This window comes from Cricetulus griseus, chromosome 2 (genome assembly GCF_003668045.3).
Source record: "Cricetulus griseus strain 17A/GY chromosome 2, alternate assembly CriGri-PICRH-1.0, whole genome shotgun sequence".
Classification (NCBI taxonomy): Eukaryota; Metazoa; Chordata; class Mammalia; order Rodentia; family Cricetidae; genus Cricetulus; species Cricetulus griseus.
This window is the reverse complement of record NC_048595.1, coordinates 342,343,768-342,362,631: the sequence shown is the minus strand read 5'-3', so window position 1 is coordinate 342,362,631 and position 18,864 is coordinate 342,343,768. Positions and strand designations below refer to the sequence as shown.

The following is an 18,864-nucleotide window of genomic DNA, read 5'->3' as shown; positions in this document are numbered from 1 at the left end:
CTCCTTTGGACTCCACACACTCAGGCACAAGCCCCCCCCCCCAACTCACACACACACACGAGCACTCATGCATGTGTAAGACCCTCAGAAAGCTGAGGCTTCCAGAATCTTAGCCCAGGACGGCGGCCACCCCAAACACAGAATGGAGGCGAAAGCTTGATGCAAACTGCATGAGGCTTTATTGTAGTTTAACGAACTAACCCCATGTTAGCTCGGGTCTTTCACCCACCCGCCATGGCGGATGGCGAGAAAAGACGGCTCCTTGGGTCTCCCAAAAGATCTTATAGGGCAGCGTAAGGGGAGTGTCTAGGGGTACGCACAGGCTTACGATTTGGTGTGCCTCCAGGCTTGGAGGGCTTGCCCTGTGTTGATTGGTCAACTGGTTGTTATGGCTCATAGGCCCTCCCAGGGTGGTTGCTATGCTCTCTACGTCATTGTCGTGCGCTTGTCCGTAAAGCACACCCAGGGTCGTAAAGCATAGCGCCACCAGCTAACTTCCGATTGGCTCCTTGTCATGAGACAGGCATCTGACTTTCTAGTGACTAACTTCTGATGGGTTCCTTGTCACGAGACAGGCATCTGACCTCTACGTGACCAAGGCAGGTTTATGGCAAGCATGTGTTCGGCTGTAATGGCTGCCAAAAGGGAAGCCGGTTCCTTCACATGCACACATCACACACAGAGGAAGAAGGTTCCCTTATCGTAGGGTCTGAAAGGTTTCTGTTCAGATGAATTGACCAGACACCAGAAACCAACACCCTCACTCCTTTGACCTCTGCTCATGAAAAGATGCTAGTTCTGAGGTCTGAGGAGTAGTCCAGAGTCACTGATAGTGACAATGAAGACAAGGGAAGACCACAGTGTGTGTTCCTTCTTAAAGCCCCTGTTGTCAGCTGAGTGAGGATATGACCAGTGTTTGTAAATTTGAACCCAGAGTGACAAAGGTATTCTACAGTGTGGCCCAGCATATTCGTATCTATAGGTAGGAAGCTGAAAAACATCTCTCCCACACACTGCTCGTCTTTGTCATGTGCAATACTTCTAGTATTTTCTGTGCTATTCTCTTCTGTGAGTTAATTTAAAAATACAGTTGTGACCCACTAAGTCGATTTCACAACCTGACAAATAAGCACTCACCTTTAGACCTCACCTTTCTCTACTTTTCTTTTGTTGTTTGCTTGTTAATTCGCTCACTCTTCTGTACAAGTATGGAAAGACAGAACAATAGCAATTACCCCTGTGTGCTCACCAGAAAGAAAGAACTAGATCAGCAAGCAGAGAAACTAAGACAGGAGAGTGCAAATGCTCTACTGCAGGGCTACAGCCCCGGCCTGCCTTAGACTTTCTCTTTTGAGATATAGTACCATTAAGATGCCCAGGCTGACCTTGAACTTGCAATCCTAAGCTCCTGTGTAGGTAGAATTCACAGGTCTATACACCACCAGACCCGATATGACACATCATTCTTTACCAACAATCTGAAACCTGACTTTTGAAGATTGACTCGAAGCTGAATAGAATCACAGAACTTTTACTTTCTTTATTGTCTAATCTACAAAGGGCTAGAACAAAAATATTGCATTACAAACGATGTTTGCATAGTTTTAGTCAGAGATTTAAAATGACTTCCTGAGCGCTCCTATCCACTGCCCCTTCCTCTGTGACCTTGTGACCCTCTGGTTCCAACAACACCTTTGTAGGTGACTGTTTGCCCAATACTCAGCAGCAGACAGCTGCTCAAGATACTAGGACTCATTTCTCTATGTACTATACACACATGAAATAAACGGTATTTTTAGAGTTTACTCTTCCTGTCTTTAAAAACCACACCACCCTGTGTTCCCATGAATACGGTACGTGTTCATCCTTGAGTGCTTTGCTGTAAGTTTGCCCATCCTGAAATTCTAGGAGGGCTGGAAACAGGCGACTTTCATTAGATGAGTGTTTGAGAATGCATCGTGAAGAAGAAACACAGCTAAAAAGAACTCAAAACCGAAGCAGAGCAGTCTTCTTGAATCAGCAGCTGCCACTACCCTTTTGTGTCCCTGCTGGGTCTGGTCCAGGGGCTGTGGAAGAACGATGAAGTGTCGTGAGGATACATGGAAAGACAATTCAAAACAGAAGTTGCTTTGGATTTCTCATTCCAAAACCAGAGACAGGAATTGTGAGAGAAGCAGACTGAAATGTGTTCATTTGTAAGGCATAGATTTTTTAGCAGATGGGAGAGTGGATTCCATGAAAATGACAGAACCTTGGGAGCTTGGCGTTATTTATGTCCCCCTTTAAAACTTGGCTGGAGACGTATTTCATTTATCCAAGCCATTCTAAAACATTGTATCAAAGGAAATTTAATTTACAATTCAGAGTTCCACATAGCATGCAGGAAATACTCCTCTCTTCCCCCTCCAAAATACCCCATGAATTTTTTTGCTGCATATTTGTTATGCTAAACTGACTACCCAAAGACTTTCTTCATAAGAAAAGAAGTTATTCTATATTTGCTTCAAGAAGCTTGCTTCTTATCTTCAAGTGCCTGCCACCCAAGACATACAGGTATTTGTAGCAATTTTTAAATCTTTGATAGTCTAGAAAACTTCCTGTTTAATCTCTTTTCAGTGCTTAGCTCTTAAGTATATTGAAGGTTTTCAGGATAATTGCTTATTGATGAACAGATTTTTCAGAAGCGGAAATCTGCTCACAGCCAGAAAAAACTCGATGGCCTTCCACCCTCCATTACAACATGCCTGCCTTCTCTGGACCACTTTTCCAGGAGTGGAGGGAGACTTCGCACTGCCAAATAAGCTCTCTAGATAGGCCTTCCTGTGACTACTCGGGTTGGCCCTGGGGTGGACCTAAGGCATGGAGAGGAATTGATCAGAGGCTTTCCATAATTACATCGCTATATTAAATAGTGTCCTCCTCAGACCAAGCACTTTGTCTCAACTTAACTAGGGAAAGTCAACATGAGTAACAAGAAGTGCTATGTGGGCAACTCCTGAATGGAAGCAAAAGGCAAGGTGGTCTTTCAGAAGCATGGGTTGGATCCTGCCACTGTGGTTATTATCTGTGGAACACTGGGCAAGTCATTCAGTTCTCTGGGCTCTTGTTTCTTTGCCTACAAATTAGTATCAGGGATATCTGCATTAGGCCATGCCATGGAATTAAATAAATATGCAGCATCAGGACTTTATGAATAAGCCTACATAGCAGTTAATTCAAAGTATACAAAACATATGGACATATTGTTATACCTGCGAGAGCCATCATGGTATTTTACAAGAACACAATACAGGATTTTGTTTGAATTCCAGTATTCTGGTGGCAGAGTTTTGCCAAATGCAGATATAGAGATGAGATGTCAAGTGAGCAAAAAAAAAGGCCAGTGCGATCACTATCTTTACGACTCCTCCGGAATGCATTTTTCAGACATGTTAGACGAATGCACGGCTGTCCTAACAGACTCCCATTCCCAAATGACTTCTCAGTTCCCATCGCCTCAATGCCCTTTTCTCCCCTATATTTTAAACTAAATGACAAGAGTCCATGCAAACTTTCCCTTTCTAAACATTTGGGACATTCCTGCCAATGTTCCCTTTTCTACAAAGTGATTTAGTACTCTAACCTTGCCCCAGGCTCTCATCATGTGTGTGTTTAGTCTCTGCTGTAGAACTGGGTCTCTCGTATTTCATCATGAGGGAGAGATAGGATGGTTACAGAGTTCAGGTGTGGGAGAGGAAGAACAATGTCCTGCTTGCTTGAGGTTTGTCTTCCGGAATTCTCCCATCACTTTCCTGGCCCCACTAGTTCCAAGGCCATTGTGTGAGGAACAAATTGTGCACATTTGCCCTGCTGTTTCCCTGACAACAGTATATGGCCTTGTTCTTGGTGGTGTCTTCAGTTTTAGAAGCTGAAGTATTCTAGGAGCAGGAGAGAGTGAGTGTGGTCCTGTATGGGGCATCAGACTTCCTTTGGGAGAAGGACATTCATGGAGAATTGGTTAATGTCAGGATCTTCTTTGGTTAAAACCCTAGCAGCTCATTTTCTCACAAAACTTAAGGGGCCACTATGCAGAGGTGGGTGATTAATGGTTTTCATTCTGTGCTCATTGTTAAGAAAATGACTTCTGGTGGTCGGACTTCTTGTTTCAGAGTTAGAAAGAATGAAAAGATACTTTTATGTTGGTTTTCATGCAAAGCATTAAAAAAAAAAAAAAAGCCAAAGGATTTCCTAAAGGTACTGACCCTATAGCTGTGGCTATGGTGATGATGTTCCCATCCCTCTGGCCAATGGGTAGGGATACAGAAGCCTCTTTCTCTACCTTTGGACCCGATGCTATCCTGACCACCAGTGTTCTCTCTAAATAGCTTATAGACTGGCAGTCATGGGTGGGAGCATCAGGGAAGACATCTGAGAAGGATCACAGGGTAGCAGGCAGAGGATAAGAGAAGTTCCTCTCAGAGGAAGAAAATACTGCCTCCTGGTATCTCCTAGCAGAGATAGAAGCCATGGCATTTATGCTGCTCACTTAGACAAGGAAAGAGCCAGAAGGATGGTGTAGTTTAGTGATGTCAAGTCAGGCAATCCAGCAAGAGAGTGGGTCCCTTTGTGGAGATATTATTGCAATGACAGCAAAGTAAAGCTGTCTTGGAGCATGAGTCAGTCCTGAGAATGAAAATGGGGACATGAAGAACATCTGCTGAGAGCGTATTAGCCCTGTTATAATGTCGCAGAAGTGCTAAGTAGTACCATCTCAGTAAATGGGCATTTAAGCCTGGGTTTCACAGATAAGAGGTCAAGGTCATGCACTAAAGCCAGTCAGCCTGAGCTTGAGTTCCCAGGACATTCTACCTGCTATTCACTAGAACCTTAGGCTTTAGGTGATTGTTAAGTAAATGCTTATGAAAATCATATAATTTGTGATTGGAATTATAAATTGAAAGTTGTAACTTTAATCCCTCCTTCAGTACCTTTGTGTCAACATTTTTAGGCAAATTTAACCAGTTACTTAGCAATCATGAATACTTGTTTTCAATCTTACCCTAAATATGTTTGTATAAGTATGGGCACTGATATCTGTCATTGAAACACACCAATGGGTCTGGAGAGATGGCTCAGGAGCCATGACTGTCCATCCAAGGGACCCAGGTTCAATTCCCAGCACCCTTATGGCAGCTCACAGCTGTACAACTCCAGTTCCAGGGGATTCACACCCTCACACAGACATACATGCACACAGAACGCCAATGCATATAAAAATAAAAGTAAATACACCATTAAAAGAAAAAGAAGCACACTATTATTATCTTTTAATACATTGATGAAGAAATGCAACTTAAATAGTAAATAATGGGCTAGACAGATGGGTCAGAGATTAGTGCTTTCTGATCTTCCAGAAGACCCAAGTTCAATTCCCACATTGGGAAGCTTACAATTGCCTGTAACTCTAGCTCCTAAGGGTCTGATGCCTTCTTCCAACCTCTAGGAGCATTCTCTCTCTTTCTCTCTCTCTCTCTCTCTCTCTCTCTCTCTCTCTCTCTCTCTCCTCACACACACACACACACACACACACACACACACACACACACACACACACACACACGCACGCACAAATAATTCTCAAAAAATAGTAAAGAAAGCATTCTGATGAACATGATTAGATTACACAACAATTAGATTTCAGTACTGTGATAGGACTGGAAGGATAAAGAAAGGAAGTGGAGAGAGACGGCTAAGAAAACCAGAGCTCCCATGTTGTTATAGCTAAGTTAGTCTTTTGAGAGTTTCTTTCCCATTGTTCTGCAGCCCAACAAACCCTGAGACATGTCCCACTAGTTTACACCAGTGGGAGCCCTTAAAAGCCGTGTGTTCCTTTTCACCTGGACTAACACTGGACTTCCCCTTAAGTAGACATTGAGTATATCTTGAAAATGAGGAGAAGGGGTATTTTTAACATGTCATGAGGTGTCTGTGGGACAAAAAAAGAGGGAGATGGGATACAAGAATTCAAGGAGAACTCCACAAACATGTTTTCAACTTTATTAAATGAGATGAAATAAAGCAACAGAGATGTGTTATGAGAACTCTAGCTTTTAGAGCCCAGTGTTTGCCTGAAATGCAAAGTGAAGATAGATTGGCAAGTGCTTGTAATACAAACAAATGGTACATAAAAGACATCCAGAAGTCTCCTTAAACACACATAGAAAATAATAACTCTTCACAAAGAATTCAGTGACAGCCTGTGTACATGACATGACAGTGTTTGGGCTTAGGTAGACTTATATTATTCTGATGGAAATCTCCTCAAGTAATTCTGTACACACACACACACACACACACACACACACACACACACACACACACACGAACACACGAACACACACTACCCATACATGTAGGTTCCCCAACTTATAATAACTTAGGGAAGAAATGAATTGCACCTCAAGCTTTTAGAAAGCTGGCATTCCTTGGCCCCATGAAAGCAATCTGAGGTAGAACGTGGGTAATCACATGTTCACTGACATTCTCACAGTAGGTATTTCTGAGAGGGATGAGGGAAAGTGGATGTAGAAGGGAATGCTGCTCCCCTTATCTTCCACTGGAGAATCCCTTGGACTGACTTCCTGAAAATCTTCTCTGTTTGCCTTCTCCAGGAATGGCGGCCCTAGATAGTAAGGCGTCAGGGAAGATGGGCATGCGAGCTGTGGTCTATTACATGACCACTACCATCATCGCTGTGGTGATTGGCATAGTCATTGTCATCATCATCCATCCCGGAAAGGGCACAAAGGAAAACATGTACAGAGAAGGTAAAATTGTGCAAGTGACTGCTGCAGATGCCTTCCTGGATTTAATCAGGTATGTCCTTGGAACCCGTTCCTGGGGTGTAAGTCAACCAAACTCTCAAAGACATGTCTGATGGAACCAGCCCTGTCAGGCTTGAAATGGAAGTCACATCTCTCTTTCTTTCTAACAGAAGTTGATATTGAGGATCTAGCTTCTGACCTGTCATAGCAGATATGAGATAAACAGGAAGCAGATGAACTGGGATTCAAAAAAAAATCTAACTCCACTGTGCAGTTACCCTGGACTAACTGGGTAACTCTTAATGTTCTTTTCCCAAGTCTTGCTCTGTAAGGTAGTTTTTTTTAGCAAAGGATCCCCAATTTAAAATTAGTAGCCTGTATCATTGTCCACTGCAAGCAACAAGTGTGGCTCGGCAGGGACTTGTGTGTTCATCTGACCATTCCTGACTAATGCTCCCTCTCTTGTACTATCTGTGGAGAAAGGATTTGACAGATCACTAATAAAAAGTCAGAGGATGCTCTTCTGTTGTGTATCATAAACAAACTAGATGTTGATCACGGTCAAGTCCTATCAATTGAAGTGGAATTGATCATAAAAGCAAGCCAACGTTTGAGTCTTTTTCCTTCTTTCCCTCTCTCCACCTGCCCTTGGATCAGTCAGATCCACTACACAGTCGAAGGGAACTCTGAAAGTCAGTGTGGCGATGCAAACTATAATCTCAGCCCTGGGTGACTGTGACAAGAGAATCATGAGTTTGAGGTCTGCCTCACCTAGGCTGCATAGCAAGACCCCGTCTCTAAACAGCTTCTGGGAGGCCCCAACATATGAGATATTTGTCACTACACCTGACTGTGAAGGGACACAGAGCTGTCATCATAGGAAATGGGCCTTAGAGTAGGAGCTCTAACTAGAATGAGATGGAGGGACCTTCAGTTGAACTGAACCAGGAATGTGTACATAGACTTTTTTTTTCCCCTCTGATTTCCCTGTAAGCTGTCAGCAAATTCCAGTAAACAAAAGGAGTCAGAAAGCAAGCAAATCCATATGCTGTGTTGCCTATGGATTAGGTCCTAGGGCTCAGCACAGAATACTGGATGGATCTAGCAGGGCAAATGGTGGATGTCCTAACACAGGGCTCTAGATTCCTGTCTGCTTTGCATTCTCCCACTGTGTAGCACCAGGCTTTCTGATCAAACCTTAACCTTTTCTTCCTCTTTCCATCTTACCTGCAAAGAACCAAAGTTGTCTGTGCTAGCTAGCCACTCCCAAGGGTTCCCCCATTGCTCGTCTGAAAGAAGCTTCTTCAAGGGACTTATTTCAAGAGTGCGTCAAGAGATGTTTGGAGAAGAGGATCTCCTTTTGTGGCACCTCTCCATTCCCACCACGTGACATCCATCTGTTAGCTTCACCCAACCACAATAAGACTTTTTCTTGAAAGCCTTTTTCATAGAGTGGATCCCAGTGCTCTAAAGGTAGCAACTGCTTTGTATTCCCTGCCCAGAGAGAGCAATGAGGAAGATACATGTGCATGGGGAGGAGTTAGAGATAGAAAAGGGAAGGAGGAAATGATATAATTATAATTTCAAAAAATTAAAAGGTTTTTAAAAAGATCCCTGCATGTTAGTAACTAATAACTATGCTTTTATTAAGTTCTTGGAACTAATTACAGCTTTTACTGTTTTCATGAAATTAGTTTGGGTTAGGAATATTATAATTGTCCTCCTTTGTAATTTTTACCTTTGAAAATTGAGATCTTGTTATCCCCAGCCTAGTTGGCCCATCAGAACATCCTAAGTTTCTATCTGTTGCCCCAGTAAAAAGTGTGTGGCTGGCTGTCTTGCCCCTAACTTAGCATGGGAATTTATCTTAGAAGTTCTTTGTACGTACACTTGTATCATAGTAAACAAAACAAAACAAACAAAATGCACAGAGCACAGACTGGAAGAAAAAGAAAACAGGAGGATCCAGATAGCAACAAGAAAGAGACAAGCAATTATAGCCTTGAAGTATGACAGCACACAGTCTCTAAAATCCCAAGTTCATGAGTCATGTCCCCTTCTCGAAGTCTTCCATCTTAGAGCCTAATGACAGTTTAATCCACCCTCCTCCTTTTTTCTTTGTTTTGTTTTGTTTTGTTTTTTGTTGTTGTTGTTTTTGTTTTTCGAGACAGGGTTTCTCTGTGGCTTTGGAGGCTGTCCTGGAACTAGCTCTTGTAGACCAGGCTGGTCTCCTCCTCCTTAACAGATGAATCAACTGAGACAAGTGGTTGCCATTGGCTTGGCCAATGTCACAATCCTGAGCAAGACTATTTCTCCCCCTCAAACACCACTCTGACAGAGTCTCTGAAGAAGTGACAAACTTTGCCACAGAGGCCTCAAGTTCAAATGTTGGGTCAAGCTCTACATTACCTACCAAAGAGCCTCAGACTCTCTAGGATGCTGTCTCTATCTCCCTGAAAGCCTGCAGAGAAAAAAATATTCTGTGGTACAACTAATCATGTCTTTTGATTCAGATCTTTTGATCCCTAGACCCATAGCACAATAACAACATAACCACTTTTGGATACGTCCAGAGTCAGTCACCTACTGATGGAAAAGCATCTCTGTTCTCACTCATTCTTCCAAGCAGTGGAGTTTTAATAATCTAATGGCTGACTGAAAACTCCCGTGAGCTGAGAGGAGATTTGGGTTAAACTGGTGCTTCCCTGAAAAATGTAAATTTCACGGGCTATAAGAAGGAATAACCAAGTATCCAGTTTCAAGTCACAGTATCTCTGTTTTTCCATTTGCTGCTGGATTCAACGCTGTCTTAACCTTGGACACATTGAAGCAGTATTTAAGGATCAAGTTACTACTGGGGAAGTTTTGCAAATGACTTGCTGTTTTCTTTGCAGGAACATGTTCCCTCCCAATCTGGTGGAAGCCTGCTTTAAACAGGTAAATGTTCTCCAGCTACCAAGCCACCTTTTAAATTCTTCTTCAGGGACTGGAAAGATGGCTTAGTGGTTACAAGCACTGACTTCTCTTCCAGAGGAACCAAGTTTTCTGTTCCCAGCACCTATGTCCAGTGATTCACAATCACCAGTTACTTCAGCTCCAGGAGATCTAGCACCTCTAGCCTTTCCAGGCACCTGAATTCACACACACACACACACACACACACACACACACACACACACAATTAAAAATAGTTAAACTTAAGTTCCTCTTAGACATACCATGCCAGTAGGGCCCCTTTCTCTTGCCTTTTCATTCTCTACAGAAAGTGCCAGAATTACCTGGCAAACTTAGGTGATGATGGCCCTTTACTTGTATTAAAGGTGGCCTGTTGCCAGGCACACGTATATTGCACGTTTAGTCTAGGTTATATTTAAGAGGGCTAATTGAGAGGCCCTCTCTTTCTTTCCCTCCTTGGGCTCCTATACAAAAAGTCACCAAAGCAAGCAAATTCAAATATAAATAAATGCACTAACAACTTGCTTTAAAGTTAGACAGACTATTCTGGTTCCTGGGTTTGATTTAAAAATCACTGGCCTACTTATTAAAAGCCTCGGGATCCTAGAGAAGAACCATATCAGAAAGGAATGGCATCATCATGTACGGAATGCCTGCTGTGTGCCAGGCACCAATGTTATATTTAGTCCTCACATGAACACGATGAGTAGCACTGTCTTCACTTCACCCATGAGGCTGCTCATTTATGAGAATGGGGATTATGTAATAAGCACAAGTTCTCACAAGTAGTGAATGTCAGACCCAGAATTCAGGTCCATGTCCCCCATCCTCTTCCTATCGTTCCACATTGCTTCCTAGAAAGCAACACCGAGCCTCCACCTGGAGGCGTGGTGAGGTCTAGCTCTTTGTGCCTCTTATCTTAGCCATTCTTGGCTCTCTATATGGCGGATACAAATATCTTCTAGTATTGGGCAATACAGTTCTTTCTAGCCTCACTTGATTAGAAAAGCTCAGTTGCCCAAGCTATGAAAGGGTTACCCTATAGATTAAATGCTACTTCCCAGACACTCCCCTATGTGGTATCAATCCACCTAAACTTTCTGCTTGGGACATACAAATTAAAACCAAACCCTGACCTCATGGAGAACTGTAAGATACCATCTTTCCCCCTCCCTTAACTGCTTGTAAAAGTTAATGCACAAACAGATTGCAAGATCAAAACACACTCCCTTCTTAAGAAAGAAAAAAGAAAAAACACGAAAAGTCAATAGAGTGCAGGAGGATTACAAGTCTAAGGCTAGCCTGGGCTACAGAGTGAGTTCAAGCATACTCTGGGTGATTTAATGAGGCATTGTCTCACAGCATAAAGCAAAGGGCAATCAAGGTGGTAAAGGCACTTGTCCCCAAGCCTGATGACTTGAACTCAATCTCTGGGACCCATATGTTGGAAGGAGAGAAATGACTCTCCCAAATAGTTCTCTGACCTCCACATGTGCACCATGGCATCTGCTCCTACCCACACTAGATAAATAAATGCAACAAAATTTTAGTTAAATATGTATGTTTGTATGTATGTATGTATGTATGTATGTATGTATGTATGTATAACCAAAAGAGAGAGGTGGATACAGTCTAGGTGTAGAATGCCTATAGAATACATGCAAGACCATGAGTTTAGTTCCCAGGAACACAAAAGTTAAAAAAAAAATGCTCAGGCAGCCAAAAATCTAACTTCCTTTATTCAAGAACTACAATAACAATAAAGAATAAATCCTTTTCAATCCAGCAAACCCACCCACCATCGTGAGTCTGTCTGTTCATGAGCTGGCAATGGATGGCATCAAAACTGATGGTTTCTACATCTGTTAGATAGGGAAAGTGCTGACCTTTTTGGGCTTGCATTCAGTTTGGGTGCATTTGCAGAACTGTGTGTGGGAAGCAAATGTGTTGCCCTAAGATCTATTTGGCTTAGACTAGAATGCAAATAAGGTTTCTGAGGAGGCTCTAAACTATGTCTAAAGGTGAAGAGTAGGAGGTTTAAGACAGGATGAGCAGGTCTGAAAATGTACCCTGGGGAATCCACAGAATACACAAATGTCCAAGTGAATTGACTGAGAGTTGACTGTAATAGAATTTTATGTGTTTTGAAAATAACCAGCAGTCCACAGTATTGACAGCTGTCCATGCTCCTGTTTGGAGATGGTGGTTTCCCAATAGACCAGAAAGTCTCCTGCTCATTCTTGGTACAAAAATAGCCAAGTAGTTCATGTGTGGCCATGGCTTCCTACCTAGATTCCAAACCCAGTCAATGTTCACACTCCATCACTCACTGTTGCTTTACCACCGGTGCTATCAAGGCCAGGGCAGCAATTTCACTTTTCTGGAGATCATAGAGGCTTAACTGTGACTACTTCAATGTTCTCAGCACCTGCCGACTGGAGCATCTAGCAGGAGCTATGGGAAAAGGCTTGGCTTAGGAGAAAAGTGTCTTGGAGCAAGAAGGTTATCATCACCAGTTACTAAGCAGGGAGCTATTAAGAATAAGAATTTATAGGCCGGGAGGTGGTGGCACACACCTTTAATTCCAGCACTCGGGAGGCAGAGACAGTCAGATCTCTGTAAGCCTGGTCTACAAGAGCTAGTTCCAGGACAGCCTCCAAAGCCACAGGGAAACCCTGTCTCGAAAAACCAAAAAGAAAAAAGAAAAAGAAAGAAATACACTTGGTACTTTGTTTTTAAATTTTGAGGAGTCTAATTTGTTGATATAACATCAGGAATGACTTGGACTGGTCATTTGAGGATTTCTTTTTTTCCGTCCTCTGAAGTGTCTAACCAAGTCTACTCCTAAAGGGCATTGTCACTGAACACCATTAGTCCTCATTAATATTGTATTTTACATTTTACAAAATGTTGTCGATTGTGGTGCTTAATTTGGCCATTGCCACAACCCTGTGAAGTAAAATCAGTGGTTATCCTGTTTCACAGCTGTGGGATATGAAATGAAGGACTGTATGTTATGCAGTCCATATGGGTTCCATAGAAGACAAAAGGACTTAGGAATATTTGAGTTTGTAGCTCTTTGAAAATCTCATTATAGTCATTTTACTAAGATTCTAGAAGAAAGCAAGGGTATGTGTGTATGTTGAGTCTGACATCTTTTGCCAGGTATTCCCTGCTCATTGTAATTTGTTATGTATTTGAGTATGTATGTACACAATGTGATTTATATGTATTTCACTGTGGGTGGGTGGGTATGTCCATGTTGAGAAACAGGTATCTGTCACAAATTAGATAGATAATACATAGGTAGGTAGATAGAGAAATACTGTCTATAATGTAGTCCTTTAAATAACATATCATGATAGAAAACTTGGTCAACAAGAAAATATAAAAAGACAAATAAAAATCACTTGGTTCCTGTTGCACTTCTTATTTTTAAGTTTAAAACCAGCTATGAGAAGAGGAGTTTTAGAGTGCCCATCCAGACCAATGAAACACTCCTGGGCGCTGTGATCAACAATGTGTCAGAGGCCATGGAGACCCTGACCCGAATCCGGGAGGAGATGGTACCTGTTCCTGGCTCTGTGAATGGAGTCAATGCCCTGGGCCTAGTTGTCTTCTCCATGTGCTTCGGTTTTGTGATTGGAAACATGAAGGAGCAGGGGCAAGCCCTGAGAGATTTCTTTGATTCTCTTAACGAAGCCATCATGAGATTGGTAGCGGTGATAATGTGGTATGTATTTCTATGAGCTTCCTGGCTGTGTACAAGCTGGGTACCATTGTTTATTATAACCGGTGTGTGTTCTGTTCTGAGAAAGATGCCACCAAGCCAGTTGGATAGTTGCAGTGATCTTTTTCTGGAAACCACAGAAAGTTGGTGTATTTCTGGCACTGCAGAGGCCCTCAACCCAAATGTGCTTCCTTGTTTTGAAAAGGTTCAACTTCCTTACCCCATCCACCCACTTGACACATGCCTAGTTATTCATTCACACAGTTATTGAGTTTCTACTCTGTGATAAGTATAGAGTACCAAGCATACTAGCCACAGCAACAGAGACAGTAGACAGCAGACAAGGGTACACTGGGTCTCACACACTTTTAAGGCAGACAAACAATGAGCAAGCAAATAAATATCATATTCCTGAGTTCTAAGTGTGGTGAAAAGAAGTAAAAGCTGGGAGAAGGTGGGCCATTTGCTTTGGGTAATACAGAAAGGCTTGGGGTGACTTTTTTGCTCAGATCAAAATGACTTGGCACATCTAGTTGGACAAAAAGAGCATTCCCAGCAGGAGAAAAAGCAAACACAGGCCCTGATCATTGGAAGAGGGGGCAGGAATGAGTTTTCCCTTCTATTTGAACTCTGAGGAAGGAATCTATGTGGCAGAGCTGTAGCAGCCTACTGGAAGGCTCACAGGAAGCATTATGGACTGCTCAGCCACAACTTGGAACTTCTTTTAATAAAATTCAGAGCAGGAGACAAAAGAAAGACTACATCCAAAGGGGGAGAGCATTGACTTTGGAAAGTAAACTGTCCCCAGCAGGGAGAGGGCGCTGCCTTGGCGTAGGCCTTGTGTTGGAGTCACTTTTCTTTCATCCTTGATTTTTAATATCTAGGGTCCTTCTTTGCACCTGGGGCAGGAAGGCATCAATCGCTGAAAAAAGCATTCACTCACCAACATGATTAAAAATATCCTTTGTCTCTAATGCCCCCAAAGCCCATAGAAATCCACTTCTTAGGAGTTTGCACAAGATGAATATGAGCTTGGCATAATGACAGGTCAGAATGTGGTCCCCACAGGAGCCTTCACTTGGAAGGCTCCTTTGAAATCCTGGCTGGGCTGAAAGTGGACGTTTATCTTCATATTATTAAAATGCCTCCACCTCTCACCCCTTCTATGAAAGGAGACCATTCAAGGCCACTGAATGAACCTCACATGTAGCTTTTCTAGCTATACATTCGCCTACACACTCCACATTGAGTTATTACAGTTCTGAGAACAGGTACTTCTGCGATTTCCTGGCCCGCATTTTTAAAGGGCCTTTGAAAGGAGCATTGTGTTTCTTGAGATGCGGCAAGTCCTCCACAGTTCCCAGCAGACCCTTCTCCCTAAGGGTGATTGGCTTCCATCTTGGGCAGTATGTTTCGTTTTAGCTTAGTGCACACATTACGAAAAGGGAGTTGTAAGTCAGCCTTTCAGCAAGTAGGGTTAGTCCAGCATGTATGAGTAGTCGTAGGGTCATTTGCTCATTCTTGCAGGGACTGTGAGTAACAGTCTGTGGATAATTACTTAATTCGAATGCCTATAACCTGACGGCAGCTGTACATCCACACACTTTATTAATTTTAAGAGCTCTGGGTTTATTTTATGGTCTTCTAATTATGGTGGGTAGTAGTAGTAGTGTTTAGTTTGCATAGTAACATAAAATTTCCTGTGAAAGGAAATTTACTTAAGTATAAAAGGTGACTTGAAGAAAGTCACTAATATAGTTTAAGTAGAGCATAGCTATGGAAGAAAGCAATAAAAGTGGCCCTAGAGCAGTGGTTCTCAACCTTCCTAAAGCTGGGACCCTTTGATACAGTTCCTCATGTTGTGACCCCCAACCATAAAATTATTTTTGTTGCTACTGTTGTGAATTGTAATGTAATATCTGTGTTTTCTGTTGGTCTTGGGTGACTTCTGTGAAAGGGATTATGACCCACACATTAAGAAACACTGCCCTAGACTAAGAAAGCTGACCACATGACCTCTGGCAAGACTTAGCACAGCCTGGCATAGCATACCTCCTGCTTTAGCTGTGGTATGGAAAATGTTCTGAGAAGTGTGGATACTGTTAGAGTGGTTTGTTCCAGGTCCCTAGCAGGAGTCGAGAGAGAAAAGGAGTTGCAGGCATCTGAAGACCCAAGCAGGGACCCAATCATGTCTAGGAAAATGGAGATGAGGATCAAAACTTCTCCTTTCTAAGGTCTAGGGCCAGTGGGCATCGGGTTGGGTGTCCTAGAGCGATTCAGAGTAATTTATAATTATCTGGGGAATTTTGAATTTTAAACAGAAAAGAATGACATCTTTCTACAGGACTCAGTTTGAAAATACCCTGTCTTTCCCTCTTTATTTTTTGGTTTTTGGTTTTTTTTCCTCCACAACTTGGTAATTTACATGCAATAACTTATAGAAATCAAACGTCCAATTGAGCATGTGCTACTTTCCATAGGTATGCACCTCTGGGCATCCTCTTCTTGATCGCAGGGAAAATTGTTGAGATGGAAGACATGGGTGTAATTGGAGGGCAGCTTGCCATGTACACAGTGACAGTCATTGTTGGCCTCCTCATTCACGCTGTCATCGTCCTGCCACTCCTCTACTTCCTGGTAACCCGGAAGAACCCCTGGGTTTTCATTGGAGGGTTGCTGCAAGCGCTCATCACAGCTCTGGGGACCTCCTCAAGGTATGTGCATGTATGTGGCTTACTCCTCTAAGAAGGTGTGTCTAAGCCGGGCGTTGGTGGTGCACGCCTTTAATCCCAACACTCGGGAGGCAGAGGCAGGCAGATCTCTGTGAGTTCGAGGCCAGGTTGGTCTCCAGAGCGAGTGCCAGGATAGGCTCCAAAGCTACACAGAGAAACACTGTCTCGAAAAACCAAAAAAGAGAGAAAGAAAGAAAGAAAGAAAGAAAGAAAGAAAGAAAGAAAGAAAGAAAGAAAGAGAGAGAGAGAGAGAAAGAAAGAAAGAGAGAGAAAGAAAGGGAGAAAGAAAGAGAGAAAGAAAGAAAAAGAAAAAGAAAGTGTGTCTAAATCTTTACCTTGGATCCTAGCTTCTTGGGGTGGGAGTAATGGAGGCATTTTATTCTGGTTTTTAAATTTCGGGAATATTGAATTGGCTTTGTTCACCTCTGATATTGATCATGCCTCCTTGGGATCCTGGGAATGGCTATCTGTAAGTCCTTTGGGGGGCCAAAGGGAAAGGAAGAGGCCTTTCCTACCCACCGGCTTCCTATCTTCCATTGATGTCTGCCTGAGAGAAAAGGGAGAAAACGATGTGGCCCAGGCATCCGTGGTATGGGAATAATCACAAGTCAGTCCTCAGAGGAATCCAGGCACAGAAGAGTGGCCAAGTGACCCTGTGAGGGCACCACACTACTCCTAACCCCCTATTTAGACAAGTGCTAACTTAGGACATGAGAGGAAGGAACTATCTGTGCAAAAGACCAAAGGCAAAAACACAGAACTGCCAGGGACACTCAGTTGACATGCCCTGTTTTGCCATCCTCAGTTCGGCCACCCTACCCATCACTTTCAAGTGCCTAGAAGAAAACAATGGCGTGGACAAACGTATCACCAGATTCGTGCTTCCGGTGGGGGCCACTATTAACATGGACGGGACCGCCCTCTATGAGGCCTTGGCTGCCATTTTCATCGCTCAAGTTAACAACTTTGACCTGAACTTTGGGCAGATTATTACAATAAGGTACAAGGGAAGACTTCTACTCAACGTTTTCTTCAGAATGGTTTTAACAGATGAGGTTAGGTGAAAAAATTGATTGGAAGGGGCCCACACTTTAACAGGAGGTTGGAGTTGGAGGGAGTAGTTTTGGGTTTAGATGGATATGTTTTTCAGTTTTTTTACTTCAAACATGAATATTCATTCCAAGTAATGCAGAAGTGTGTGACATGGAAAGGACAACTTCCCTGTTACCATATTAAATCCCTCTGTTAGGTAACCATTGTCCATGACTGACTCCCAAAGACCTTTTCCAATGCAAGGACACATACACACTTCTTTTTAGTAATTAATCATATCACACATACCATGTACCCATTGATTGGTTTGCTTATCAGTACAGAATTTACAGATATACCTGGCTCATCTTTTAATGTCATATATATATATATATATATATATATATATATATATATATATATATATATATATATGGATAATTCTGTTTTAGAAACATTAAGTTATACTCCACTTTTGCAAACATAAAACTATGTCTATAGGCAACATTGGAAAATGAGAATACACTTGAAAACTGGATTAGCTTATTCTCTTGAGTTAGTTTCTAGACAGTATAAGATAAATCACAGATCACACAGGTAAGGCAAAGAACTCAATTTTATGGAGAATCATTTAACCCACGCTTAAGATATCTAGTGAAAAGTAATTCTCCTTTTTGTGCTTTTCTCAAATCTCTTAGTTTCCTCCTGCAGAGGCACCTATCATTCCTAGAGGTTTTCCTTGTACCTGCCAAAGACAGCCCACATGTCTGTGCAGATTTAACCCTTTACCTTTTCTTGCCTACTGGAGTAAGCAAGGAGCCAGAAAGACTAAGGGCAGCAGGAGGCTTTAAGACTCCTGGTTCAGATCAGCTACATCCTTCATTGCTGTGGTCTTGCACTTAGCTAGTAGTAACAATATTCGAAATTGGACTTTGGTTTTCACAGTTCTTTACTAATATAAGTTTCCCTACATATAGAAAATAAACAATATCTTCTACTTAGACCTACAAGTTAACATTTTGCCATGCCTGAGCGCTCTCTCTCTTTCTCACTGCCTTCTTCCCTCTCTGTCCCTGTCTCATTATATCACTTGGACATCATTCAGCATTCACGTCCTAATAATAATGATATTTTTCCACATGACCACAATAATAGAATCTCAAAAGTACTTCCAAAATGCCCATCCTTCTTCAGATTTCCCCCGCTGCACCCTAAAATGTCTTTTGCAGCTTTTTTTTTCTCTCAGATTAAGATCGAATCTCAATTTTATGTCTTAAAGTATGTTTTGGATCTCTTTTCATCTCCACCACTCACCCCACATTTTTCTTATGTTTATTTAAAATTGTGTTACAGTCTGTATGCTTGTGTATGTTGTTAGGAAGGGGTAATAGCCATGCTATACATTAGAATAAAATGATGAGGTTAGGTTACTGTGACCAGGAATCAGGAGGCTCAGTCTAACCACACTGGAGGCTAGAGATCAGTGTCTCGGTGCACTATCTCACCTGTTCTCAGACAGACCTTGGCATATTGGCTGAGGACTCCTGAGTTAACACAAAGTTCCAGCTGTGTGTGACTTAATGATGAAAATGTCATCAGTGACCTAAACAAG

At 42.4% G+C, this 18,864-nt stretch overlaps 1 protein-coding gene across 1 annotated transcript in view; it reads left to right on the top strand.

Moving 5' to 3' along the window:
- Positions 1–18,864, top strand: part of Slc1a3 (solute carrier family 1 member 3) — a 78,185-nt gene that overhangs the window by 55,499 nt on the left and 3,822 nt on the right. The window contains 5 exon segments of the mRNA NM_001246722.1: positions 6,651–6,855; positions 9,698–9,740; positions 13,199–13,491; positions 15,969–16,202; positions 17,026–17,220. Coding sequence (NP_001233651.1) covers positions 6,651–6,855; positions 9,698–9,740; positions 13,199–13,491; positions 15,969–16,202; positions 17,026–17,220 — 970 coding nt within the window.